Source organism: Sorex fumeus, unplaced genomic scaffold, assembly GCF_029834395.1.
Source record: "Sorex fumeus unplaced genomic scaffold, SorFum_2.1 ptg000063l, whole genome shotgun sequence".
NCBI lineage: Eukaryota > Metazoa > Chordata > Mammalia > Eulipotyphla > Soricidae > Sorex > Sorex fumeus.
In genome coordinates this window covers 20,717,681-20,745,258 of record NW_026606120.1, presented here as the reverse complement: position 1 = coordinate 20,745,258, position 27,578 = coordinate 20,717,681, and the positions used below count along the sequence as shown (strand labels likewise).

The following is a 27,578-nucleotide window of genomic DNA, read 5'->3' as shown; positions in this document are numbered from 1 at the left end:
GGGTTAAGGTGCTTGCCTTACACAAGGATAACCTGGGTTTGATTCCTGGAACACATATGGTACCTTGCCAGGAGTGATCCCCGAGCACAGATCCAGTAGTAAGTCCTGAACACTACCAGGTATGTCTCTATCCCCTCCCCCAAATAACCATGATATCTTTCCATTCCTTCACTGACCATCCAATATCTCCTCAAATGCTTTTGTTTCCGACCATCTCCTTTATAAGGAGAGCTGGGCTGTGGGCTTCTAAGGAAGGAGTTTCCTCTTGGGCAGGGTAATAAGCTTTTTTTTTCTGTAAAGGACTATATAATATTTATGGGAAAGATTTTTTCATTTTTAAATAATACTTTAAATAGACTAAGGACTAAACATGATGGCCTCTCAGTATCTGTATTGCAAATCCAATCATGAAAGCTTTGTAACTGTATCTCACGGTAATTCAACAAAAAAATTTGGGTCACTTTAGAACTAGGGATTACTAAAAATGACATTTTAATAACCCTAATGTAATATCCCCTCCACACCAACAATTATTTTCCACTTGCTCTATTTCACTTAGGGATGAATTTTAAAATATCTAATATTCCACAGTAGTAAGGGTGAATTTTTTAAATCAGTATTTTATTCTGATAGTTGGGGTTGCTCATGCTTTGTTGTCATCAACATCCTTGGCCCAACTCTTAAAAAATCAAATCAATAAGTATGTTTTACTGCTATCTAAACTTGTAAACCCAAAATATTATACCAATCGATTATATTGAAATTATTTATGTACTCTCTTTTAAAGGTCACTCCTCTAAATTGATGGCTTTCACAACACCCAATAAGAGAGAGAGAACAAAAGGGAATGCCCTGCCACAGAGGCAGGGTGGGATGGGGGTATGGGGGTGGGAGGGATACTGGGATCCGTGGTGGTGGGATATGGGCACTGGTGGGGGGATGGGTATTTCTTCATTGTATAATTGAAACCCAAGCACATAAATTTGTAAGTCTACAACTGTACCTCATGATGTCTCACTAATAAAAATAAAAAAATAAAATAAAATGAAAAAAATAAATTGATGGTTTACTGTCAAACTAGCAAAAAAAATACTTTAAAGAAGGGGCCAGAGAGATAGTACAGTTGAGTAGGGCACTTGCCTTACATGCAGCCTACCAGGATTTGATCCTTGGCATTCCACATTGTTCCCCAAACACCACTGTGAATAATGAGTAATTCCTGAGTGCAGAGCCAGGAGTAACCCCTGACCCACACTGGGTGTGTCCCAAAAATGCTAAAAAATAATCCTTTAAAGTAGGGGTGAGGAAACTTTTTCTATGAAGGGCTGTTTAGAAATTTATAACCATATTCATGGACCATACAATAAAGGCAGGTGTCTGTCCTACCATCCACCAGAGCCAGAGCCCAGGTCCTGAAGGCCTTACACAGCCCATGGGCCAGAACTTCCTACCCATGCAAGTGGGAGAAACATTTGCTACAAGAACTAGCAAAATGGGCTTGGGAGCAGACACAGGGCATAGGTTTGCTGTCCCTGCTCCTAAGTTCGCACACTAGAGTATAGTGCCTTTGCCTTGCACGTGTCAAACCTGGGCTCAATCCCCAGCATTGCATATACTCCCCTGAGCAACACTAGGAGTAATTCCTGAGTGCAGAGCCAGGAATAACTCCTGAATTTTGCTGAGTGTGCTCCCCCACACCCAAAGAAGCAGAATGCAGGGGCTGGAGACTGCCCAAGAGACAGAGAGCATGATTTGAATGTGGGAGACTCAGCACAGATGGGAGAAACCTTGAACTCAGCGCCAGGACCAATCCATGAGCATGGTGAGGTATGGCCCAAGCAGTAAAAATAAATTAACTGAATACAGTAAGTGGGAAAGATGATCTCCCGTCTTTACTTTTTAAGTGATACATTTCGGCCAGGCACTTTCCTGGCAATCACTTCATGGGAGCGATGATTGTGAGCCTCACCCACCAAAGTTCAATTAGTTGTCACTCCCAAGGACAGCAGAGCTGCCAATGCTTATCTCTGGAGCACCCTGGTTTACAGGGGGCTTCACAGATATGGGGTACCCACAGCTGCTCTGTACCAGCCACTTCTCACCTCATCATTTCATCAGCTCACAGAAATGTTAGAACTGTTGATACCCCCTGTCTGGTTGGCTGGTACCAATCCCTGGTACCCCATATGATCTGGAACCCTGCCAGGAGTGATTCCTGATTGCAGAGCCAGGAGGAAACCTATAGCATTACCATGTGTGGCACAAAGGCCAAATATATATGTATATATATGTATATATATTATACACACATACACAAAGACACATGGACACACAGACACACAGGCACAGACACAGGCACACGCATGCGCACACACACACACACACACGCGCACACACGCGCATGCACATATCTTCTCCAGCAGGATTGAACAACATAGGAGAAACAAACCCCTGAGAAGAGTGTGAGGAGACATTTGGCCTATGACTTCCACCCAGTCTCATCCTGCAGTGAGAACAAGCACCCAGCATTGCTTTTTAGCTTGGCTTCTCAGCTCAAAAGAGTCTGATCAACCCTATCCATGTCATCTTTGTCAGCCACCCAGGCCTCTCTCCCTGGGACTAACTGCTCCAGGCTCAATTCGGATGGGGGTGGTAGGAGCTCTGGTGCAGTTAAGGGGGAGGATTTCTAGTTGTTCACTAAGGCAGATTGGGGGCATTGTGAGATACTGTTTCTGTAAAGGGAGAAGCAAGCCCAATAGATCAGGGGACCTATGCCATGGAGAGCCCTGTTCCTCTCACAGGAACACAGCCACCCTGCTCCACCTTGGAATCTGGAAATGAGGGCGAGGACCCAAGAGAGGAAGCCTCAGTTTTACCCCCAACAAGCTGCTGCGAGTGGCTCCCTGCGAGCTGTATACATTACATATTTTAAGTATTCCTGCAGTTCTTGGGATCTTCCTGGGAACTTTCCTAGTATTATAAATCTTGGACTCATAAGACTAAGAAATTATGAGGCAGTATTTGGGCATATGGTAGAATATATAATCCGAAAGGTATTAAATAAACAGACGATTCCCAGTCTAAGTGGGGATGAAAGAGATTCATCTTACCTTAACAACACAAATGGGCCTTAAATTAGCAAGACTCTCTGGGAAAGAAATGAGAATCCTCTGAGACTTTGATAAGAAACACAGACCCAGTTTTTCTTTAAAAACCCTACAAAAATGGAGCCATCCTTAGTCTAATACTGAGTTCCTCCCTGCTGGGAGAGTTTGTTTCTCTACTTTCCATGAAATTTTTCTATTTTCAACTCTGAGTCTGAGCATCTCTATGACTCAATATATTCACTCTTAAAAATATTGAAGAACCTGAGAGCTATGACTGTACAAAGAGAACCCCACTCACTATGGGTGAACACAGAGACACACGGTCATCATGGACAAACACAGAGCCCGGCCCTAGCCATGGATGGACAGAGAGCCCGGCCCTCACCATGAATGAACACAGAGCCCGGCCCTTGCCATGGATGGACACAGAGCATAGCCCTCACCATGGATGGGCAGAGAGACCCTCCTTCACCATTCCCGCACCCACCCAGAAGTGTTTCTAACCAGTACCTGCCAGAGTGTGTCGAATTTCTTGCCGTCAGGGATGGAGAGCTTTCCCGTCTTGTCCTTGTCGATACGGTAGTGCAGGACCTTCCCGTCGTGCAGCAGGCACAGGGCGTAGGAGCCACTGTTGTCCCTGGCCCTGATCCTGAGCAGAGACAAACAGTGGGGTCACCCTATGCAGGAGTGCCAGAGAGCAGTGCCAGGGAGTGAGGCACAGCCGAACTGGCTATAGCTCCAGCCAGGTGTTGGCCTCAGGGTGGAGGACTCTGCTCTCTTCCTGGGGACAAGGACATGTTGTGTCTGGTGAGGGAGCGTCAGGGCCATAGCTGAGACGTGCCTCACTGGACCCTCTTCTGTTGCTGGAGCACATGGGATCCTGGAGCTGGGCAAGCACCCTGCCACCTCTTTCTCTCCTCCTCTCTGCACCCGAGACACTGCAGCCCCACTCTCTACCCTATACACAATGGGGGTGCTTGGTGAGGGTCTACCCTGCCAGCAGCAGAGGTATTTGGTGAGGGTTTCCCCAGGACCCTTGGAATCACCTAAAGACTTGCAGCCCTCAGGGCCTCACTGTTGCCTCCCAGGCTTCCCCTGGCAGGGAGGGGAGTCAGACTGGGCCCTAACATACTGTTTCAGAGGCTGAAGAGATAGGGTAGTGGGTATGGTGCTTGGCTTGCACACAACAAACCTGAGTTTGAATCCTAACATCTAGCAGAAGTCAGCCCTGAGCACAGAGCCAACAGCAATTCCTGAGCACTACTAGGTATGTCCCCTCACAAAAATAACCAAAAAAAAGAGAGAGAGAAAAAAAACATAAAGAGAAGATACAGAAAAAAGGTAAAATATAGATAACATTAAAAATATTTTATAGAGTGGTGACCTGAGTTTGCGTTGTTTGCTTGCTTGTTTGGGGTCTACACCAAGCTGTTGCTCAGGGCTTACTCCTGGTTCTGTATCCCAGGATCTCTCTTGGCAGTGCTCAGGATACCAGATGGGGTACTGGGAATGGATACCCAGCTCAGATGCATTCAAGGAGCCACACGCCTTAACCCCTATAGTATCACCCACCCAGAGTCAGCTTTAAGGAAAAGTTGTTTTATAACATGGGACTGCTTTGGCTGTTTCAGAAGCATTAGAAGCAAAAAAAAGTAGAAGACTTTGGAAATATGAGGAACAATACAAATTCTCAATACCAAGCATTAAGCATTTCCATATATACAAAACACGGATGACCTTGTGACATCATCCTCACAATGATGTCATAAGGTCACACCTCAATATTCCTTCTTTTCACATCCATAATCTTCACTTCTGTAGATGCATCTTTCACATTTATAATCTCAGGGCCATGTAGGCAAATAGAGGGTAAGTAAATTTGATTTTCTGGGTTCATACCTAGCACCTTTGTGTAATCACAAAATAAAAAGGGTGCGTGCTCTCTATCCACGTGCATTCTGTGGTTAGGCCGTTTTCCCACCCTGGATGGCTGACAGCAATAGATGAAAGGAGAAAATGGGAGTCAGACTGGTTGGCGATCAGTTGCCATTTATTCTTCCTCCTCCCTCCAGTCTCACTCACTGCCCATCTCCTCTCCTCTGCCCACTCCCACAGCCTACTTATTCTCCCTCTCCAAGGGTTGGGGGTAGCAATTACACACAGGTGAGATAGAACAACCAAAATATGTAAAGGCAGTTCCTTCTGCGGATGCTCATCTAAGATAAGAAAGATCTCATGCAGCCAGGAGATCCATTCAAGGGCCAAATACCAAGGGGAGTGTTTCTCCTTTCCTTAGTCCAACAACCATTTAGACTTTCATCTTAATTTACTTCTTCACTATCACTATCACCCCGTTGTTCTTCAATTCCCTCGAGCGGGCCCAGTAATGTGTCCATTCGTCCCTGTCAAGTGCAAGTGTAGCCCGATGACATATTGGGGGCTCCTTCAGTGTCAGGGGAATGAGGACCATTCATTGTTACGGTATTTGACATATCAAGTACGCCACGGGTAGTTTGTCAGGCTTTGCCATGCGGGCGGGATACTCTTGGTAGCTTGCCGGGCTCTCCAAGATGAATGGAGGCTTTTGGGGAAGCCTCTAATCACCTTTACAGGTGTAGGTGGGTATGATATTCTCAGTAGCCTGCCAGGTTCTCTGAGAGTGAGAACTAGAGAATAAGAGGTCGCGCAGCCGCAAATGTGGCTGCACGCTTCCGGGAGCTTGGTTTTATAGTCTCTGGATTGCCGTTGATGGGGTTACATGGCAGTTGGTGGGTGTAACTGTCTAGCTACTGGAAGGTGGGGGAGCTGGGTGGAGGAGGCCCAGTCCCTTTAGTTTTTAATATGTAAGAAGTAAACATTAATTTACTTCTTAATATTGGTAATTTTGTATGGACACAGTAAGAGATACCTTAAGATTGTAGGGTGGCTCTCCTGCGGACATCTCACTATAGATCCCAGACTACAGTGCTCAGGCCAGGTTAGTCTTTCCAAACCCTAGCAAGGTTGTGGGATCAGTGATGGAACACTGCATGTCAAAAACCCATCTATGGATAACTTTGTAACTCATAGTGCTTTAATAAAATAAACTTTGGAGATAAAAAGAACACAATTTTTGTTTGTTCGTTATTTAGGTCACACCCACCTGTGCTCAGAGCTTACTCCTGGCTCATTTGCTCAGGGATCTCTCCTGCAAGTGCTCAGAGGACCATATGCGGTGCTGAGGACAGAACACAGCTCAGCCATGTGCAAGCAAGCACATTACCTGCTGTACTATTTCACAGGCTCCCAAATACGAATCTTAAAAAGACTTACAACCACACGAAGCTGAGTAGACAGCAAGTCCTTGTCCACTGCTGGCGGGCGTGCGAGTTGGCACACCACCACTTTGAAATGCAATTTGGTTTGTCTGCAGAAATGGAACCTGTTCAACCATGAGTCAGCAATTCATTGCCAGGTTCCCCAAACCCTGCCCTCTGCACAGAGCTAGGAAAGTTGCAGAAACTCTGTCTGTACAACCCTGCAGGCAAGATAAACACTTGCGGACAGTGGAGCAAGTGATCAAGTACAGGGACTTCATTCACACAATGGAACCTCACGGAGCCCTCAAATGAACCAACTGCCATGAACACAAAGGGTAGCAGGAACACAATGTAGCATCACAATTCCACATGCACAAAGTTCCCAACGAAGCGGAAGCCAGTGCTAGTGTTTAGACACAGACATCTCAGAGGTCTTAAGGCAGGAGGTAAAGAAAAGGCTGAAGTGTGGGTGCCTTGGACACAGGATGCAGGAAGTGGGTCTTCCAGGAGGGGCTGCCCTTCCTCCTGGCCTGTTTCAGTTCTCACTCCAGTGGTATCTGCTTCAGAATTGCTTGCTCTGCTGCACACAGAGAATGACACTCTCTTTGGCAGGCTTAATATTTCATAATACAACGAGTCAACAAAAAGAGCTGGCCAAAGCAGAACTAGATTATTTTTGCTTTCAGATGCCTGCAAAGGCCCACTCTTCCTCCATGCATCCAGACCTAGTCCCGGAGGAAAACCCTGACTCCTAGGGGCACAGTCAGGTCTCCTGCTCTGAGGACATAAACAATGGCATCTCCTCGAGAGTCACTCTAAAGCCCAGCAGACCTGGGAACGGGACTGTGGACAGGCAGCCCCTGGAGCAGATGGCAGGAAATAAGGGCAGAGGAGGGAAACCCACAGGCCCTTCATCTGCTGATGGCAAAGACCAGAGGCCACATCACAACAATGGCCACGAACTGGTGGGTATCCACTGCAGGACGGTCCTGGGCTGGGCAATTTTTTAATAGAACATATAGTAAAAAAAGTTGTTCCTCCTTTGGGCCCCTCACATCATTCAGAAACCTTCCCATAATCTCAATACACACATGCACACACAGTATCTGTTCTTGGTCATCAAACTAAGGAGGGGAAGAATACGTTCTCTGTGCTGGGTTTGTGTTTTTCATCCTATGTTCCACCTGCCTTGCAGACAAGTTTACAGAAGCCCTGGCATGTTGAGTTATTTCTTTTATTTTTTTTCTCAGATCCGTTGAAGAAGCAAGCTCACCACTACATTTGTATTACTTTCTGTCATCTTAGATTTCATGTTCTTAACTGGAGGTAGACCCAAATGTCTCCACAAGTGTTAGTACCCTGTGGAGATACAGTACTCTCTTTCTTGGCCAGAGAGTGGGGATGGGGGTTCACTCTGCCGCCTAGTTTGAGCATTCCGAGGCCTGATGAATCCCAAAGCTGGGGGTAGAGGTGAGGGCTCTGAATCCCATCTGATCTCCTTACTCTTCCTCCCTCTGGAAGCCCAGAGAAAGTCTTGGGGATCTCCAGACACTGACAGGAAAGAGATCCACCAGATACCTCTCCCCTGCAAAGGGCCAAGGACACTGAACTGCATCTGTTAAAGGCCCAATATGACACTTTGCCATTCTATCACCCCCACCCATCTGGAAGGATTTTTCCATGAGGGAAAAAAGGTGCCTGGGAATAGTCCTGGGCACCTGCTGGGCTTTCTTTGCAAACAGAAGGTGGGCAGAAATCCAGGAGCACCGTCCCACAGAGCTGAATGAAGTGGCCAGGTACAGGACACTTGTGGCCTCCATCTAGTCTTTAGTATGAATGTCCCTGGCCTAGCAAAATCGCCCTGAAAAGATGGTGAGCATCAACATTCCCAAGGCTGCCAGGTTGAGACTACCCCTGTCAGCACCACCAGCTGCACAGCCCCTGCTCACAGCTCCAGTGGTGCTCGGGAGACTCTAGATGCCCCGTTGCTGCTCAGTTCTGCTGCTCAGTTCCTACTGCTGGCTCCACATCTCCTGCTCATCCACCCCCCAAGAATGAACTGCTCTGTAGAGAGCAGAAACTTCACACAAAACTGCAGATCAAATTTCGACGAAGCAGAAATCAGTGAACTGGAAAATATGTTAAAAGACAGTATTGCGGTGCATCAGAGACACAGCTAGTAAGAAAAAAAGGGGGAAATTCAGAAAAAAAGGGGGAAATTCCAAAGATGGTCTGGAAAGATCTAAGGCTGAGTTTTTTAAATTATGGGTTGCAATCTTATATGGTGCTGCCTAACTTAAAAATATTGTTTTAAGGTCCTTTCCACGCCCATCTTTCCATCACATCTCCAAAAGAACATGATATCACCAAATCTTCCCCGTTGATGGGTCTGGACTGAGAGCTCTAGGTCTTCTCGGAATGGGGGAGAACAGTCTCCTTTTTTGCCTGGAACAGCTGTCTACAGTCATATCAGACACCTCCGACTTAGAAATAATCCAGCTCTACAACTGCTATGCCACCAAATTGTTCCAGATCTATAGCTCCTGGACACCTCCATATTTCATAGTACTGTCAGCCCAGTGGGAGTACAGCAAATCTGATGGGAAAGTGGCATAGATCACCACACTCAACAAGCCTAAACGATTACACAGAAGGCTCACCTAGCACTAACTGGAACAGATCCAGTAGATCCTCAGACAATGACTTTAGTTGGCATCATTATGAGATGTAACAGTTATCACAAATTAACTGTTATTGATCTGAAATTTGATAGTTCCATTTGCCTTTGTGTTGTAACAAACAACATGAAGTAAATTTAAGTGTGTCTGCAAGGGGGTATGCTGGGGTAATGGGGAGGAAACGAAGCACACTGGTGGAAGAAAGGGGACACTGGTGGCCAGAATAGCACTGGAACATTTAATGCTTAGAACAACCATGTTATGAACAACTTGGTAAATCAAAGTGCTATAATAAAGTTTTTGGAAATTATTTAAAATCAATCTATGATTTATTATCAGTTAGTATTTAATAATATACCCACTATTTAATGTATGTACCTATACACCCAAGATTATATGGAAATTTCTCAGCGAAGAGGGCTTGCAAGTGGAAAAAGTTTAAGAAACCCTGCTCTGATTTAGTAAGAGTTCATGAAGAAAGAATAGTAATATTTGAATAAGAAAATAGTTTTGTATGTTCCAGAAATAGCTATGTATTTTCCAGAAAGAACGTGTATTTTCCATGGTTGTAAGCAGCAGATATGTAATTATCTCTTGTTTAACTTTCTAGTCATCATTTTATTCATCTTTATAACAATTCAGATAAAACATGAATTGTCCCCATTTTATTGTTGAGTAAAACAAAGGAAATGGATTAAGTTGGACAAATAAGAGTTAATAAGTGGCAGGCTTCTTGGCTCAGTCACTTGAGTTTCTATGTGGAAGTTGTATTAGGGTTAATTCCTCAATCAGTCAAATCGTATAGTACTTGGGATGCAAAGCAGGTCCAACTGCGCACATGATTCAGACTCTGATGAATTATGAGAATACCAAACTCTTGTTCATCTAGGTTAGGTATGTCACCGGCTATAGGGCAGTTCCTAGACTAGCAGCAACAGTATCCTGTGGAACCTATTATAAATGTGCATTTGTAATTCAGAGTGAGTTAAAAGATCAAAAGTGGGTGGTAATCAGTGCACTGACCAACCCAGGTGATCCACTGCTTATATCAACTACACAAGAGGGTGTACTAGTCCTGTGGAACTCCACAGTGGTATTGTATGCATTCTTCATCCTTTCTCCCAATTTACACTTGTTCCCTGCTCCTAGGAACACAAGTGTGCTTTCTTTGCAGCTAAAAACATGCCACATTGCATGAACATCTTTCACAAGGAGTTTCCATAGTGTAGTTGTTATCGCATTATCCTCACACATCTTTCACGGCAACCTTACACCAAGTTGCACTTATACCCCCAAAAGATTGCTAACACCTATTTCCAAAGCAAAGTTTTGATGCTTGTTACCCAGTCCCCCTGGTGGAAGAGGAGTAAAGGTAGGGGTCAGGTGTTGGGTGTTAGTGAAAGGGAAACTCTGAATATTCAAGGGTGAAATACAAGCCATCTCTGATTCTCATGCATCTTTGTAGACAGTGGGTGCACGCTTTGCTGGACCATCAATTCACATCAACCCTTGCTTCATCTGCAACCATCAACCCCACAACCAAGTGGCATACACGAGTGTGTGTGTGTGTGTGTGTGTGTGTGTGTGTGTGTGTCTGTGAAGAGGAGGATGAGGATGATGTGGGGTCTGAGTCCATGATGGAAAAAGACATGGCAGGGCAGGGAATTGAGGGGAGGGGGGAGGGGATTGGAAGCAGAAGGAGAGCAAAGGAGAAGAAAGGAAAGGGAGAAATTGAACAGTGCCATCCTCCATCTGGAGATGGTAATAGCAAAGGAATGCCTCAAAAATCCAAGAGTTGATTTCCCTTGAAAGGGACAAGGGATGGAGGTCAGAGGACAAGCGACTTTCAGATGCAGAGACCATTGAGTCTGCCACACAGGGATTGATTTTTCCTTGGAGGCTGGGTAGGTGTCTGACCACTGTGGTTTCTAACGGTCTGAGTCACCTTGACTCAGAGGGTCTAGGCACTGTCTGGCCTCTGCATGAAGTATAAGGCTACCTAGGGGGTGATTCTACCTATGTGTTCAATAGCTGTGGTGGGAAAGGAGCATGCCGAGCTATCCCAGCCCTCACATACAACAACCACAGGCCAGAGTAGGCGCTGAGACCACCCCTGTCATAGGGGATGGGCCACCCTGTGGCCACAGGGGGGAGGTCCACAGGCCACAGCTCTCATCCCTTCTTGTCTGCCCCAGTCCTCACACTCTCTGGGCTTCCCCGCCTTGGTTTCTAAGCTTCCCCGCCTACCAGCCAGCACAATTCAGTGACTGCATCGACAACATTCGTTGGTTTCCGCAAACCACCATGTCTGACCTAACACCTGCCTCTTCCCTATAGAACACTCAACTGCCACTCCCCCCACTCTTCACACTCTGTGTGACTGGCTGAAAGGTCAGGACCTCAGGACTGAAAGTCTCACTGATGTCACTGGCCCAGAATCTGACCAAGCAGTCCAGCATGGCAGCACCTCCACTACTCAGACTCCTCCAGGCCCTCGGACAAGATGCTCTCCCATGGTGCTTCTCTTCAGTCCCTTCATTTTAGTCCCCAAAGTCAGCACCATGGATGACTTTGGTAGTCTTCCATCCTTTCCCCTAAAGGTCACCTCCCAATCTCACAGTGGGTGACATCTGTAGTTGGATTTACCTGAGACATCACTGCTGATCCCTTCAATTTTTCAACACCCCCAAGTTGACAATCCACTGCACCTTCAGTCCCCTCTGGAGGGCTTCCTGCCTGGTTCATTCCTCACCTTTTTGTAACCACACCCTGGGGATCCTGTTCTTGTCCCCAACATTTTTTGTGGGTACTGTGCTGCCTGCCTGACTTTCTTGTCCTTTGATGCTGACTCTTTTTACTGATCAAAGCTTCACCTAGAGGACCCATCCCTAGAAATATTTCTTCCACTGAGACACTGTTCTGAACTCATGGCATTCAGATCCAGGAGGCTGACAGTAAGTAAATAAGTAAAGAGAAAGTATCCAAACAGAGAATAGTCCAGAGTCATGAAAATGGTAAGGGACAATCTGAGGGAGGAGCATGCTGTGTTGTTTCCTTTCCTGAAAGCATGAGCAGGGGCTAATATTTGTCCTGTTCATCACATTCTCCTCACTCCTGTTACCACCCTGGCACATTTCTAGTGGAATATACACATATTTTGTTGAAAGACACTCTTTGTAACTTCTTTTTAAGCAATAAATATTTCAAACCCGGAAGTAGCAACAGTGTAAACATTCCTGGCACCTTTTTGGCTTGTTAATGACAACCAATAGGAAATAGCACCTTTTCTCTTTGACACTCATTTCACTTTGACACTTATTCCACACACGCCATGCATATTTTAAATATACCTTGAACTTGCTCTAGGGCTTCTAATGTTTCAAGAACTTTGGGTGAGCATCAATACAAAATCTGCTCCTTCCAAAAGCACACACAAAAAAGTGACAAATCCATTTTTTTTTCTTTTACAGGATATGGGATTCACCTGGAAGATTTGGTGTTGTCGTTCTAAGATACTTCAAGAAATGAAAGGCAAGACACTGCACAGGCCAAAGACACAGCATGAACTTGGAGGAGCCTTCTTGCGTGAGGACTGGCTGCCTTGCATAAACCACATGGTAAGGTGATTTCTGCACTGGACAATCAGAGAACCACTTTCTGCCCCAAGGCTTGTCCAGAAAGGCTCAGTGATGTAACCACATGGTCTGAGGTTACGTGTGATTTACTAAAGGTATTTACACACTCTTTCTGCCACATCAACTTCCTTTCTCAGCATTGACAATGATCCTAAAAATGTTCAGGCCTTACTAATAACCAGTTGCAACCTAGTGAAGGTACATACATAATATATATATAACATTAATTAATTGTTTGTCAAGTGAAAGAGGCAGTGGGAAACTCTACAGTCAAAAATGTCAAAAGTCAAAAGTGATATACAGATATGCCATGCAATCAGATAAAAGTTATCACATTATTTAAAAAATATTGTACTAATTACTATTGTACTAATATGCCGTGTAACCCCAGCAATGGCCAGGATCCAGAGATTACCACACCAAGTTCCCAGGAGAGCACAAGGCAGAGTCTCCTACCCTGTGCCTGACTGTCCTCACCAGGGCCCAACAGCTGAAGACCTCTGGGCCCCAGCCAAGCCCATGCTGGGACCACTCTCCACACACTTGCATGAGCCTCAAGCATAAAAGAACTGGCAGAGGAACCCAGGTGTGTGGGACCCGGGGCTGAGATCTCCAAGCCTGCACAGTTTGGGACTGGACCTGCCAGTAGCTAGACAGTTACACCCACCAACTGCCGTGTAACCCCAACAACGGCCAGGATCCAGAGATTATCACACCAAACTCCCAGGAGAGAACAAGGCAGAGTCTCCTACCCTGTGCCTGACTGTCTTCACCAGGGCCCAATAACGGTCGCATGACATCATCTCATTCCTACTTTGGACAAACTGGCAGGCTACCGAATGTAACCTGCCCACATGGCTGAGTCTGGCAGACTCCCCGTGGCGTACCCAATATGCCAAATACCAGTAACAATGAAGGGTCTCATTCTCTGAAAGAGCCTTGAATATGGCATTATTTTAAAAAAATCTCAGGGCTAGGACGAAGGAGACGTTACTGGAGCCTGCTCGAGGCAATCGATGAATAACAGGATGGTTGTGATTGATTGTACTAATGATTTTTTATAATTTGGAACTTTTTTCATTTTGAAAATACATTCTGTATCCAATTTAATGTTTCTTTCCTTTAAAAAAAAACAGGGTTCCAAATATATGCTCTATATTTCCCAAGTCTTAGATCTTTCCTTTTTAGGAGGAAATACAGCATTATTTTTTATAGGAAACACTCTTTGTTTCCCTTCTTTTTCAGGCACCCCAGAGCTATGTAGATTCTCAAAATAGCAACTTCATGTAAAAGATTGAAGAGCTGAGGGGATGCACCCCCAAATCAGCACATGCACTCTGCCACAATCCTTGATGTCCTACAGTGGCAGAGCTGTGCCCTTGTCCAGGATGGTTGATCACTTCCTATCTGACAGGCCCCACACAAAGACAGAGCTGTACTCTCACCCAGAATGGATGGGCACTTCCTGCTTGACTGACCCCACATGAGGCAGAGCTGTACCATCATCCAGGTTGGCTGGGCACTTCCTGTATGACAGACCTCACACAGAGACAGAAATTTTAGCTCCATGGCTACCTACACCAAAGACAAGATGAACAACTCATATTTTAGTGCTCAGAGTTCTGTAGGGTGAAGCCCCAAATCAAGCTCCTGGCAGGTCTAGGTCTGGTGAGGACCCAGAGATGGTCACTCTCTGCCTCCTCAAAGGGCAAGCAGCACCCTGTCCATTGGGAAACTACTACCATCACAGTTCCCCTCCTCACCTCAAGTAAACCTGTCTCTCTCAAAGCCATCTCCAATTATCATTACACTGGGGAATTGGAATTAGGATCTAAATATATGAACTGAGGAATATTCATTCCACAACTACTCAACCATGGGGGCGATTAACCAACTCTAGAAATGCTTTAAGAAAAGAAGAACACTTTTGTTTTCCAGGTAGAGGACGGTGGGGATGTAGCTCAAAGATAAGGCACTTACCTTGTATGTCTGAGGCATTGGGTTCAATTTTTAGCACAACCAAACCAGCAATCTCCAGTACCGATAACAAAGAAGAAATGCTCCCAAAGGCCTAAAGAGTGGGCCATGGACAATTCTGCCATCTCCAAGGTAAGACCCCTCTTAAGTTACATTCTTTACGGTCACAGTACCAAGTTCATGAGAGTTGCCTATGCAAAGTTCCGGCCTGTTGCAAGACTTACAGAGCACCCAGCTTGGCATAGGGAGAGAAGTATGGGGCAGAGGTCAGCTACAATGGATTCCCTGGATGTGGAATTTCCTGCTTCTTTTTCAGCACAGATATTCCAGAATCCTTGCCTCCAAGTCTTCATCTCCCTCTTGATAACAACCACGAACAAGCTCCCCTGTGATTAAGTCCTCATCCACAGGTCAATGGTTTGGAACTATTGACATCAAGGCCCATCTGCTCTGGTGCTCTTTTCTATAAATGATTTCACAGCAGTAGATGAAAAGAATGGAATCTGAGTCAGATAATACACCCAGAGATAACTCCTTTGGCAGTATATTTTCTGGGATGCACCTCTTGTATTTTAAACTACAGCGGTGAGGATTTCTCTATGCATCACGCTTTTAGAAATATACTGCCTTTGTACAATGTTTTGTCTGTTTATTATTGCAAAGGTCTTTCTTGTACTGTGGTGATTGTACTGACAACATTATAGCAATTCACTCTTGATATTTTTAAGTTCAAAACCAGTAAATACTGGTTCCCAGGTTGGTGCTCTCAGGCTGATGATCTATCTAAAAGGTGAAGTCTACATTTTTATGATCAATTTTGTGATTGTGTCAGTATTTTGTGATTGAAAACGCATTTCTGGCATTTTTTGCCCATATCAGTCCATCAAACCACTAGAATCATAATTTGTCTGTGACTTGCAATGAAAAATAGAATGTCAGTAGCATGTGAAATAATTATTATCTCTCTCTATATATCACTTCATAAAAGACAAATGTGAACTTCTCGGTGCCCCAAACACTCAGTCTTGCTACTTAACTCTGCACAGAGTAACTCAAACACAGGTATTGCAGGTTTAGTGACAGAATAATGGGTAGACTCTGCCCCAAGGGCTCACTGCAGAGATCTGAGTCCTTCTTTTCCCAACACCTGGACACAAATATAGCCTTGTGACACGTAACCAAGGCATATGATTTTGGGACAATATACAGTGAGCGAAGTCTGGGTGTACAGTAGGTTAGATCACCTAGGTTCATATCATTATACTTGAGATTAGAAAATAAAATCGCCTAACAACACAGTTCTCAGAGGGCACCATTGGCATCTAGCAATCTTGGTGTTATAACATATCAGGAAATAAGACCAGACCCTAGGCTGGGGGGGGGGGGGGGGGATGGGGCAGTGCCTTAAATGCTTTGCTGATCTAGGCAGTTGGCATTTCCTCTGCACTCTCAGAGGCTGACCCACAGGTCGGCACAGGACAGGCTGCCCTGGAGTTGTTCAAAGTACTAAGAGATAGGAGCAGCTTAGCCAGCATCACCAAACTGCATTGCTGCTGAGTTATCACTGGCAGCAAAGGCCAAATCAAGAGAAAAAAAGTCACATAAAGTGAAGACATTCACCACCTGTCACAACAGGAAGCATCACCCAGACTAGAGGATAAGGTTCCCAGGACTTACTTAATAGACAACCTCATTTACAGGAAAAAATAAATTTTACTCAGTGCTCCTCACCCCCCACCCCATCCCAACTCCAGGAAATTTCCCTTCTTTAATGAGATCAACAGAAAGTGCCCCCATTGAGGGCTGATGGTGAGATGGGAGGAAAGTTCTTCAAGTGGGTGGCTATTTGGAAAACACTTGTGTTTCCAGGAAAAGTTTACACTCATCTGGGAGTGACTCAGCATGCCTAACCACAAGGGACTGTGCTTGTTTGCAAGTGTCCCAAGTGGGAAAAGAAGTTGTCTCGAGGCTCATTTCACCAGCAGGTCACCTGACAGTGGGGAACAACTCAGATCAACCATACTACTGTCCACCCAGCCACGAGATCCAGAGGAACTAGCCTGTGACCCACTGTCCACCTTCCCTGGAGTGACATCCAGAAAACTCTTCCCTGTCACCTCACTGGCACTAAGTTTGAATTAAAACAGAAGTCAGGTTTGGGATACGGGCGTGAAGGAACTAGCATTCTGATTTTAGATCACGGAGAGATTATCACCCTGATACATGCATGCAGAGTAGAATTTGTAGCTATTTTCTTTCAACATGAGGTCCCTCTCGTGTCCACCCTGGGCTGATATTGAGAACACAAGAACAGCATTATTAGTGCTAGTCTGGACACCTACATCTTCCCAGCAGGCCAGTGCACGCTGTGTCAGATGACCACATGTGACCTGCTTTGTGGGGTCAGGTGGAACCCAGTGAGGGGATAGCCGGGTTTCCCCTATCTGAACAGGGTGAGGGGCAGGGAGTAATGGGGAATGACACTCTACTTACAAGAATTTTCCATTTGTCTTTGATCCTATCAGGACAATTTGCTCAGATTCATCCCGAGAGATTTTTCCATGGAACCAGGGCATTTTTTCATGGGCTGTGGTGGCAATGAGCTTCTCCAGCTGTGGTTTCTGGCTGATGATGGCCTGCTCCAATGCTTGACCCTGCCCAGGTTGGGGGTGGGGTGGGGGGAGAGCAGAAATGTGAAGTGAAACTGCAAAAGATATGCAGAAATCAGTTCGACCTGCACAAGTTCCAGTGTGGTAAAATATGATCATATTCAAATTTACTTGCTAGTTCATTTACTGAGCAAGGGAAACAAATGAGATAGACTTATGTGAACGCACTGTCAGGCACATGAATAGCAAAATATACTGAAAACTACAAAGATAAGCAACACTTATCATCAGGGAGATGCAAATCAAAATAAGAAGGAGATATCACTCATATAAGTGAGACTGCACTCATAACAAAGAACAAGAGCAGTGGGTGTTGGCATGGATGTGGGGGAAAAGAGACCCCCACTCACTGCAAGTGAGAATGTCAAATAGTCTAAATTTTATTGGAATACAGATACTTCTCATAAACTAGAAATCAACATCCATATGATGCAGCAATTCTACTTCTTGGCATCTCCCCCAGGGGCACCAAAACTCTATTCAGAAAAGACATTTGCACTTTTGTATTCATTGCAGCACTATTCACAATTACCAAAAATTTGCCCAAGAACAGATGACCAGATAAAGAAACTGTGGTTAATATACACAGTGGCACACTGCTTGGCTGGAAGGAAAGGTGAGCTCATGCAATTTACTGCTCCGTGAATGGATCTGGAGAGTATTAGGCTCAGATGTGTGATATAAAGAAACATGGAGGGAAACAACAGATGCACAAAGTAAAGAGAAGCTGGAAGGTTGTTTCCAGCAAAAAAACTACCATGAGGGTGCAGAGGGGATAAAATAGGAGCCACGGGGAAATAGTGGAGGCAAGTGGACACTCTGGTGGGTGTGGTGCAAGAAGTTTTAGGTATGAAATCCTACTAGTAACAGTTTCATAAACCACCTAAAATAAAATAAGAAGTTGTATGGGACTTCAAAGATCATTCTGGCATCCTGGAATGCCCACGGGGAGAGCTGGTGGTGCCCACCTGCAAGTTCCACGTCTGCTTCACATATTCCCGGATGAGGTTCTCCTTCAGGTCCTCAAAGGGGCCAGTCTTGGGTTGCACACCTGCCGGCCGGTTGAAGGGCTTCTGCAGAAGGCACACGAGCCCATCTGACTCCTGGGAGTGGTAGTGGCAGAGCTCGGCCGGGCTGCTGTGGGTCCTGCCGCCCGAGATGGCATAGGTGCCGTTGAGCTCACGCTCGATGGTGTAGTGGTGAGCAGTCCTGGCATGCGCCACCGACAGTGCAAAGCCACCCAGGTAGCTGCGGCTCTGGCGCAGGAGGTAGAGCCCATCACTCATGCCGCCCTGGACCAGGTAGTCCTCTGCCTCCTCCCGGGTGATGTTGCCGAAGAAGAAGGGCAGTTGGCTGGCGCCGTCTGCCATGCTGGCACTTTCCCCGCAGGGGGTACTGCGGAGAAACAGAGATGTTGGTCAGGCCTCCTGATCCAAAAAGTCACCTAACTCTGCTGCTGCCCCTGGGACGTGGCTCAGCCCATCGTTAGATTCCCAAACCTGCCCTCCAAGATTGAAGCTGAAAATGAGCAATGAACTGATGGACAGAGAGAGCAGATGGAAGGAAAACATTGGCCAAACCAAGTGTTCTCTGGACATCAAGACAATGGAACAAAACTGTTACATGACCAAGAGACACAGCTACCACATAACTTACCTAACCTGCCTAACCTAACCCAAAAGCCCAACCAAATTCTGCCAGAACCTAACCTAACATCACTCTAACCCAACACTGCTATAACCTAACCTACCTAGCCTAATCTGGTACCACAGTAGTCCAATACCACTAAAACCTAGCATAACTAACCTAACATCACTATAACCTAACACCACCATAACCTAATCTAACACTGCTATAACCTAACCTAATACTAGTATAACTTAACCTAACCCACTATAACATTTAACTTAACTAACCTAACCTAACCCCCCACTATAGTTAGAACCTGAACCTAGCCTACCACTACTATAACCAAACCTAACCTAACACCTCCATAACCTGACCTAACACTGTTATAACCTAACCTAATTCCACTATAGCCTAAACTAACCTGCCTAATTTAACCTAACACCTCTATAGCCTAACTTAATACCACTAAATTAATACTAATATCCAAAATTAACTATCCTAACCTAACCCTGCTATAACCTATAATCTAACCCAAGTTAATTTACTAACCTATCCTACTTCACCTAATCTACATAATTTACAGAACCTAATTTATCTGACTTAATCTAGCCTCAACTTTGTGGCTAGAACCTTCAAGCAAGTAGCCATACTTTGCTGTGTCTAGAAACTCCATGCTGCAGTTAAACCCAAGGTTGAAATGGAGACCACACGTGCAGAGGCTGGAACTCCTCACTCATGGCCACTGCCTGGCACAGACAGGCCCAACAGGCTGCTGTCTAGACTAGAGACTGACGTCTTCCCACCAGTTCTAAGGAGTCCAGCATCCAATTCCTCCCACTGTTCCCCACATGGGCCTCCGGCTGGAATTAAAGAAGCAAGGGATTCTACCTTTGATAAGAACCCTGGTCACCACAAGGACGCTTCACACAAACACCAGCTTCAAAAGAGAAGAGAGAGACGGGGACTAGCTTGGGAGGGAGGTTCTGTTCTCAGCTGCTATTGTACATGAGGTCATGGAAGTATCCAGAGATGTTTATTCAATCAAATGGCTCATCACCGCTGGGAAATTCCCTGTATGCCTCCATCCACACATACAGGGGGAAAGCCTCTATAGCTTTACATGTTATGCTTTACACACAGCTTTACACACCTAAACTACACACACACACACACACACACACACACACACACATCATGGCATGAAACAAACTCTTTTAAAAATGGATTATCCCTTAGGCTTTGTAATGTACAAATACTGGCCTGACTGGAGTCCTCCAGGCTTCCCTAGGCAACATTTCAAATAAATACACTCGCACTAGCTCCTAGAAGCCTTGTTTGATGTTTTCTTCACCCGTTTCCCAAAATTCCTCTTTTAGCAAGTTTGTCTTGTTTGTTTTAGTGACATCCACGTTTATTCCCAGTCCTAAGAATGCTGTTCATGAAAAAAACCTCTGGGAATAGGTAGTCCACCTGTCTTAGGGAAACGGTGTCTCTCTTTGCCCTTGTTTTCTGGGCTCTGCATCTTGCCTCTGCCCCCCCGAGGTGCCCTAAGTGTTCCCTCCCCATGCTCTGCTCTGTTCCTGCTGCCCCACCTCTCCAGCACTGTACCAGACCCTGGGCCCCTGCTTCCTGCTCTTGAGACCCACCTGTATCTCAAATATGCCTCCTCCCAGCCAGCACTTCCCCCTTTCCAAGCTGATCGCCAGGGCCTCTGCCAACACCCTTGGGCAGTTTGGCTGATGCCACCGCCTGGGAGCCTGAATCCTGGAGTCTGTGCCATTGCAAGAGCTCCATTTCCAACACGCTTTGGTGTGCACTCCTTCCTTTACCCCGTCACCCATCAGGCTTACATGCATGCTCCCCCACTGAACTGCCGTGAGCTGGCCTGGTCCTCCCACTCTGTACCCACTCGCTTTTCTTCCGCATGCCCAAGCACTTCCGGCCTCTTTCCTTTAGGTCCTGAAAAACAGAATATGTCGAACCCCATCTAGGGTGCCACAGTTACCTCCCCTGTTCACTTTCACTGCCTGGAATACCCTCAATCCCACAGATCTACCTAAGAGAGTGGGAATGAGCACTGTAGCCCAATGACTGCTGTCCTCACCCATCTGCCATGTGCCACTAGCCTCGACAAGACTATGAGACCTCAAAAACAGCTGGAGAGATAATACAGCGGGAATGGCACTTGCTTTGCAAGATTCAATCCTTGGTGTCACCCCAAGGTACATCAGCAGTGATCCCTGAACACAAAGCCAGGAGTAAGCCCTAAGCACTTCTGGGTGTGGCCCAGATACCAAAAACAAGCAAGCAAATACTCTAAGAATAATAGAGCAAATGTTACCAAATATTTTTTTCCTTTATCTGATCCTAGTAACTACTGTTTGGAAAATGATCAGTGGCTGTACAGGGCTTGGTTATGAAGCATGGAAATCTAGGTTTGACCTCCCAAGCACTTCTGGGTACAGCCCCCAGAGACCCCCAAGCACCTCTGAAGGGGTCCTAGTGCTGCTGGCACTGTATCCTCCAGCCCTTGCATTCCACCATCAGACCCAGTTGGTAAAGAATGGCATGCCAGGAGTGCCTTCTGAGTCCCCAGAGCACTATTTGGCAACCTCTCCCCCAAGTCCCAAAGAATCATCCATGAACCACTAACTCACTAGAATTTACATTGGTGCTGGTGTGAATCCTGCACCAAAGCAAAGAGTCTTGAGACAAGTCGGGCTGCAGCAGGGGTCCCCAAGTCCCTGGGCACACACTGGGCTGCCCTCTAAGACCCTCAGATCACGTTTCTGGGTTCTATACACCTTGGAGGCACCTTTCAGGCTTCCTGAGAAGAAGAGGGAGGCTGTGTGTGAGTGGAAATAGAGTGGGTACAGGCCTGACAGCTCAGAGATTGGGCCTGGTGGTGCTTGAGGCTCAGGTCTGGCAGTGACGCCAGACTATTTCCCTGGCCCTGTTGTGTGTGAGCATGATGAGAACTTGATTCACTGTCAGGATGGGTATCCAGACCCCAGTCTGCATATGGGCAGGGAAAAGCACCAGGTGCTCTGCCTATAGGACGTCTCATACCCCCGCACAGCATCCAAGAACCCAATTCAACTCAGCTAGCTTCAACCTGGTGATGGAGTAAGATCCCAAAGGGAAAGAACTTGGGACAAGACTGCTCTCTGGATACATACAAATGCATGCACACATGTGCACACGTGAACACGTACATATATCCTATATGGACCACAGTCAGGTTCTGGTCATTATCTGAACTTCTGACCAGTAAGCTAGAGAGCACCAGGTGCCATGATTCCCCACCCTGTGTGTCAGTTCAGAGAACTCAGACTACCCTTTTCTTCATTGGACTACAACTTCAAAAGGCAGACTCAGGTACCACGAGGTAGAAGAGATCTAATATGGTGTTGGCTCAGCATCCTCTCTGGGGACTCTCATCCCAGTCCCCACAGCCTCCCATAGGAACCTCATTTTTCTGGGGTTATGTAGAAGCTTGATAGACAGACTAGGCCACAGGCTAGTTGATCCAACCTCCACCCTCACTTCCACCCTGAGTGCTTCCCTCCGACCCTTAGGTTCTTTCAAGAGTTGCACATTTGGGGCTGGAGCGATAGCATATCAGGTAGGGCATTTGCCGTACACACGACTGACCAGGGTTCAATTCCCAGCATTCCATATGGTCCCCTGAGCACCGCCAGGAGTAATTCCTGAGAGCAGAGCCAGTATTAACCCCTGTGCATTCGCCGGGTGTGATCCAAAAAGCAAAAAAAAAAAGTGTTGCACATTTAATATAACTGAAAGAGCTCTCTCCCATGAAGGAAACCCATGAGGCCAGGAAAGAACATGTTTTTTTTTTCCAGGTGGTCTTTCCTATTCTCTTCCCTCAAAAGGCGGTAAACTGTGCAGAACAGCGAGCAGTGAGAGATGGGGAAGGGGCGTTGAGAAGGGTCAGCAGCTGGTGTCTAGGGCCCTCCATCAGTCTCCTCCAAAGACTCAATTTTCTCTAGACTTTCAGGACTGGAGAGATGGTGCAGCATGAAAGGTGCTTGTCTCGCATGTGGCCAGCCCAAGTTCCACCTCTGGCATCACAGAGTTCCTCACGCACTGCCCAGAGTGAACTCTGGGCACAGAGCCAGGACTAAACCCTGAGCACTGCCAGATTTGGCCCCCAAATCAAATAAATAAAACGTAATTAAACTGGTCCACCTCCCATAGTTACTGCCACATGGACTCACCCACTGGCCCTGCTTTGCCAATTCTCAACTAAATCTCTAAGTAGGTGCACCTGAGTGGCTAAAATTCACTGACACACTGACCCTGGGACAGCCTGGGGAGGCCAGCGGCTGAACACCCACTCTGCCGAAGCCCACTCCCCACCGCCGCAGCCACGTTGAGGGCTCAGTTCCACAGCCTCGCTCATGGCCCAAACCATAAAACCTGAAGTCTTTGGGTTCACTGCCTCACCTGGCCCCCACCCCTTACCACACGGGGTTCACTCTGGCTGGGCCCACAGGTCCACACCATGGTGTCATGTGACTCTCCTTCCTGCCCCAGTATCTCTTGGTCATTCAGGGTCATTCAGGGTCCCAGCTACTGTGCAGCCGTTGGTTTGGTTTCCGTCTTCTCTTCTGTGGCCTCCTTGTCACCTTCTAAGGCCTGCTGGCTGAGGGCCTGTGGGGGGCCAAGGCCCTTATCGTCCTCTTTCACACAAGAGAGGGTGTATTCCCTTCAGCATGCACAGGTGCTGCACCCTGTGGTGTACACTCCAGGGCCTGGGGCAGAGGCCCCATACCCCCATCTGAGGGCCACTCTGCCCCCAGAGATCTGGGCATGGGGACACACCGGCCACCTGTGTAGGTGAAAAGATGTTCATGGCCTGGCTGCCACAGGCTTCCAGTACTCAGTCATGGGTGCAAGTGGTCAGCTCAGAGCAGAGGAGAGAACACGTATTTTTCGAGAGTTGACAGCCCTGCCGGAGCATGGCGCTATTTGTGCAGCTGCCTCATTCTGAGGGAGCTGCTCCAGATGGCGGGCACAACCAGCTTGCCTGTTCCCTCCAGTGCTAACACCCTGCTCCGTGCAGCACAGAGTGTTAGTGCCACAGCACTGTACCTGTAGAGAGTGATAGCAGAGCCAAAGGATGACATCTGTCCCAACTCCATGCAATTCAGAATACTAGTGCCACAGTGCTGTACCTGAAGAGGGTGATGGGCTAAGCAGAAACCACCCTGGGGAATGACCATCAATATGGACAGCTTCAGCATGTCCTTGAAAACTTGCACCTCGCCAGTGAGACTTGGTAACAGGAACTAGGCATGGGCCATGGTGGGGTGGGAGAGAGCAGTCCACACCGCAAGGGACAATGTGCGTGTACATGTGTATACATGTGTGGCATGTACATATGTGTGCATGTGTGCTTATGCAGGTGAACGTGTGTATGTATACACATCCATTTACATGTGTGCTCTGTGTATTTGTGTGTATGTGTGCACACATGAATCCATATGCACATGCATGTGTGTCTGTGAACCTTGTGCATATGTCTTACACAGGCACATATGTGTGTGAAAACGTGTGAATGTGTGTAAACATGTGCGAATGGAGACTTGGACCAGATCAGAGAGTTTTTTCAAAATCCTGTCAATGAGGATACAACATGCATCCGATACACTCAGAAAGTTACTGAGAGGGAAGTACTTAGATGCAGAAGAGCTCACTGTGGCTCTGCCTGGAACCTCACCAATAGTTGTTGTTTCTGGAGCTTCTGCAGAGACAACTTCATAAAGATGCAATGAGTCCCTTCCACCCAACAAGGACTCGGGTGCCTTCTAATCTTTCCCTTAAACCTCCCTCTAGCTTGTCACAGTTCCTGACTCATTACACTCTCCCCGATATGACCAGACTTTCCCGTCCTATTTCTCTAGTCCTGGGACAAAGGCTACCTAGATAATCTTTGGCTTACAAAATTCATTTAGCATGGTGAAGCTCTAATTGATAAGACATCAATTTCATAAAATAAGTGTTAAAAACAATGCTGTAGGGGCTGGCTTAATAGTACAACCTGTAAGGTGCTTGCCTTGCATATGGCTGACCTGAGTTTATCCCTGGCACTTCATGTGGCCCCCTGAGCTCTGCCAGGAGTGATTCCTGAGCAGAGTCAGGAGGAAGGCCTGAGCACTGCCAGATGGAGCCCCAATACCCAACAACCCCCTAAAACAATGGTTCAGAGAATGTCTGAGCTAGTTTCATTTCCAGGCAGAGTCTGAGAGGAAGCTGAAGCTGTGGGAACTCAGAGAACATCTCACATCCTTCAGAAACATCACCCATGTGAACGTGAACTTGATGGAGGGTCTGAACTGCACAAGTTCATCTAGAACTGCCGCTTCCTTTTCCTCCTTCAGCTCTGTAACCTAATGATTTCTCATGTTTTCCCCACAAATCTATGAGAGCCGATCCTCCATCTGGGTTAGCATGGTTACTATTTTATCTCATGCTGCTGAAGACACAGGCTGTCCCAGGAACAGATCAACTCCATGAAGAGTCTATCTACAGATGAAAAACATCCATGTGGAGCCAGAGACACACAAACGAATCTCGGAACAAAGTGGCTCTTGGTAGAAATCTCTCCAAACCTAACTATTAAATTCTAAAAATTACAAGATTGAACGGCCACAAGCTATTCATAACCAGCAATAGAAAACAAATTGTCGAATGTTGCCTCTTTGGCAGGTCTGAGTGTTGGAGGAAAATTCCAAATAATAATGTTCATACTGGTGTCGAAATATTGAATGTAATCTAAGTAGAGAGAGTAATGTGGAAATTATTCGCCACACAGGCAGGGGTAGGGGTGGTAGGGGGGGTATACTGAGGTTGTTGGTGGTGGAAGATGTGCATTGGTGAAGAGATGGGTGTTTGATCATTATATGACTGAGACTCAAACATGAAAGCATTGTAACTGTTCTCATGATGATTCAATAAACAAATTAAAAAGAAAAGAAAAACATTCATGTAGAGAGAAGCTTTTTAAAATTACATATAATAACATTTATTTACCCTTTAAATTTTCTATTGTAATTCTCATAAAACTTCAAGAAGTTGGTACATTTCCATGATGAAGAAACTCAGGAAGGGAAGTAATTTAACTGGTATAATACAGCTAGTAAGTATAACTTAGCTCCAGAACTTCAACTCCTGTAATGGTCTGTGCTTTTCTCTAACTTGCTGAACACAGAGCAGACTCTAAGTCATTAATTCCATGAGTATCCTGGTGAATTTTCCTAGTGCCTTGCCCAGCACCCTGCCCCTGGTTTCCCTGTCCTGTGTGACCCTCTCATTGATGAGTACTGACGGCATCAGAGCCGGCAGGCTGTCCAGATGGCACACAAAGCTCCTGATGTCTGGTGATGGAATTGAGGGAAGCTAGATGTCAGTTATGAATACCTAGGCAGCTCTGTGGGAGATGAAACATCCAGCCTGCAGCCAGCAGGAGCATGTCAGAGCAAGAGGAAAGACTTCTACTACATGGAAAGTATCATGCTAAGCGAAATGAGTCAGAAAGAGAGGGACAGATATAGAAAGATTGCATTCATCTGGGGAGCATAAAGAAACAAAATAGGAGACTAACACCCAAGAATAGCTGAGATAAGTACCAGGAGGTTTACTCCATGGCTTGGAGGCCAGCTGCACATGCTAGGGGGAAAGGCAGCTCAGATAGAGAAGGGAGCACCAAATAAAGGGTGTTGGGAGGATCCTCCCAGGATGGGAGAAGCATGCTGAAAGTAGACTATAGACCAAACATGATTGCCACTCAATGCCTCTTTTGCAAACCACAGCACCCAAAAGGAGAGAGAGAACAAAAGGGAATGCCCTGCCACAGAGGCAGGGTGGGGTAGGGGGGGGTGGGGGGGGTGGGAGGGATACTGGGATCTGTGGTGGTGGAAAATGGGCACTGGTGTAAGGATGGGTACTTGAAAATTGTATAATTGAAACCCAAACACAAAAATTTGTAAGTCTACAACTGTATCCCATGGTGTTTCACTAATAAAAATTTTAAAAAAAAGAGCCACTTCAAAGAGGCCGTCAGTTCTCAGAGCCTTGGAATGATGCAGTGCTAATCATGGCCTTGGGAGACTGAGATTGTCAACTGCCTCCAAGGCCCGACATACAGAAACCATGAGCACTAAGGAAAAGGAGCTGGAGTAATAGTAAAACAATAGTTGTGTGTGTGTGTGTGTGTGTGTGTGTGTGTGTGTGTTGAGGGAGGGGCGCACATGCCTTGCAGGCAGCCAACTCAGGTGTAGTCCCATGCATCACATACGGTTCCCTGAACCTTGTCAGGAGTAATCGCTGAGCACAGAGTCAGGAGGAAACCTAGGAAAGCATAGTCAGCATAGCTCCCAACAAAGAGAAATAATTATTGCTGTCTAAAACCAAATAATTTTGGAACTGGAGCAATAGTACAGCAAGTAGGGTATATGCCTTGCACACAGTCAAGGTTCAATCCTTGGCCTCCCATCTGGTTCCCCCAAACACTGCCAGGAGTGATTTTTTGAGTGTATAACCAGCAGCAATCTTTGAGTAT

General features: G+C 46.3%; 1 protein-coding gene across 1 annotated transcript in view; it reads right to left on the bottom strand.

The window, feature by feature from the left end:
• The window catches only part of SYK (spleen associated tyrosine kinase), an 85,229-nt gene that overhangs the window by 25,576 nt on the left and 32,075 nt on the right, over window positions 1-27,578 (bottom strand). The window contains exons 2-4 of the mRNA XM_056127497.1: window positions 18,334-18,760; window positions 17,190-17,350; window positions 3,618-3,756 (exon numbers count right to left, since the gene is read on the bottom strand). Coding sequence (XP_055983472.1) covers window positions 3,618-3,756; window positions 17,190-17,350; window positions 18,334-18,735 — 702 coding nt within the window. The 5' untranslated portion in view covers window positions 18,736-18,760. The remainder of the gene's footprint in view (window positions 1-3,617; window positions 3,757-17,189; window positions 17,351-18,333; window positions 18,761-27,578) is intronic.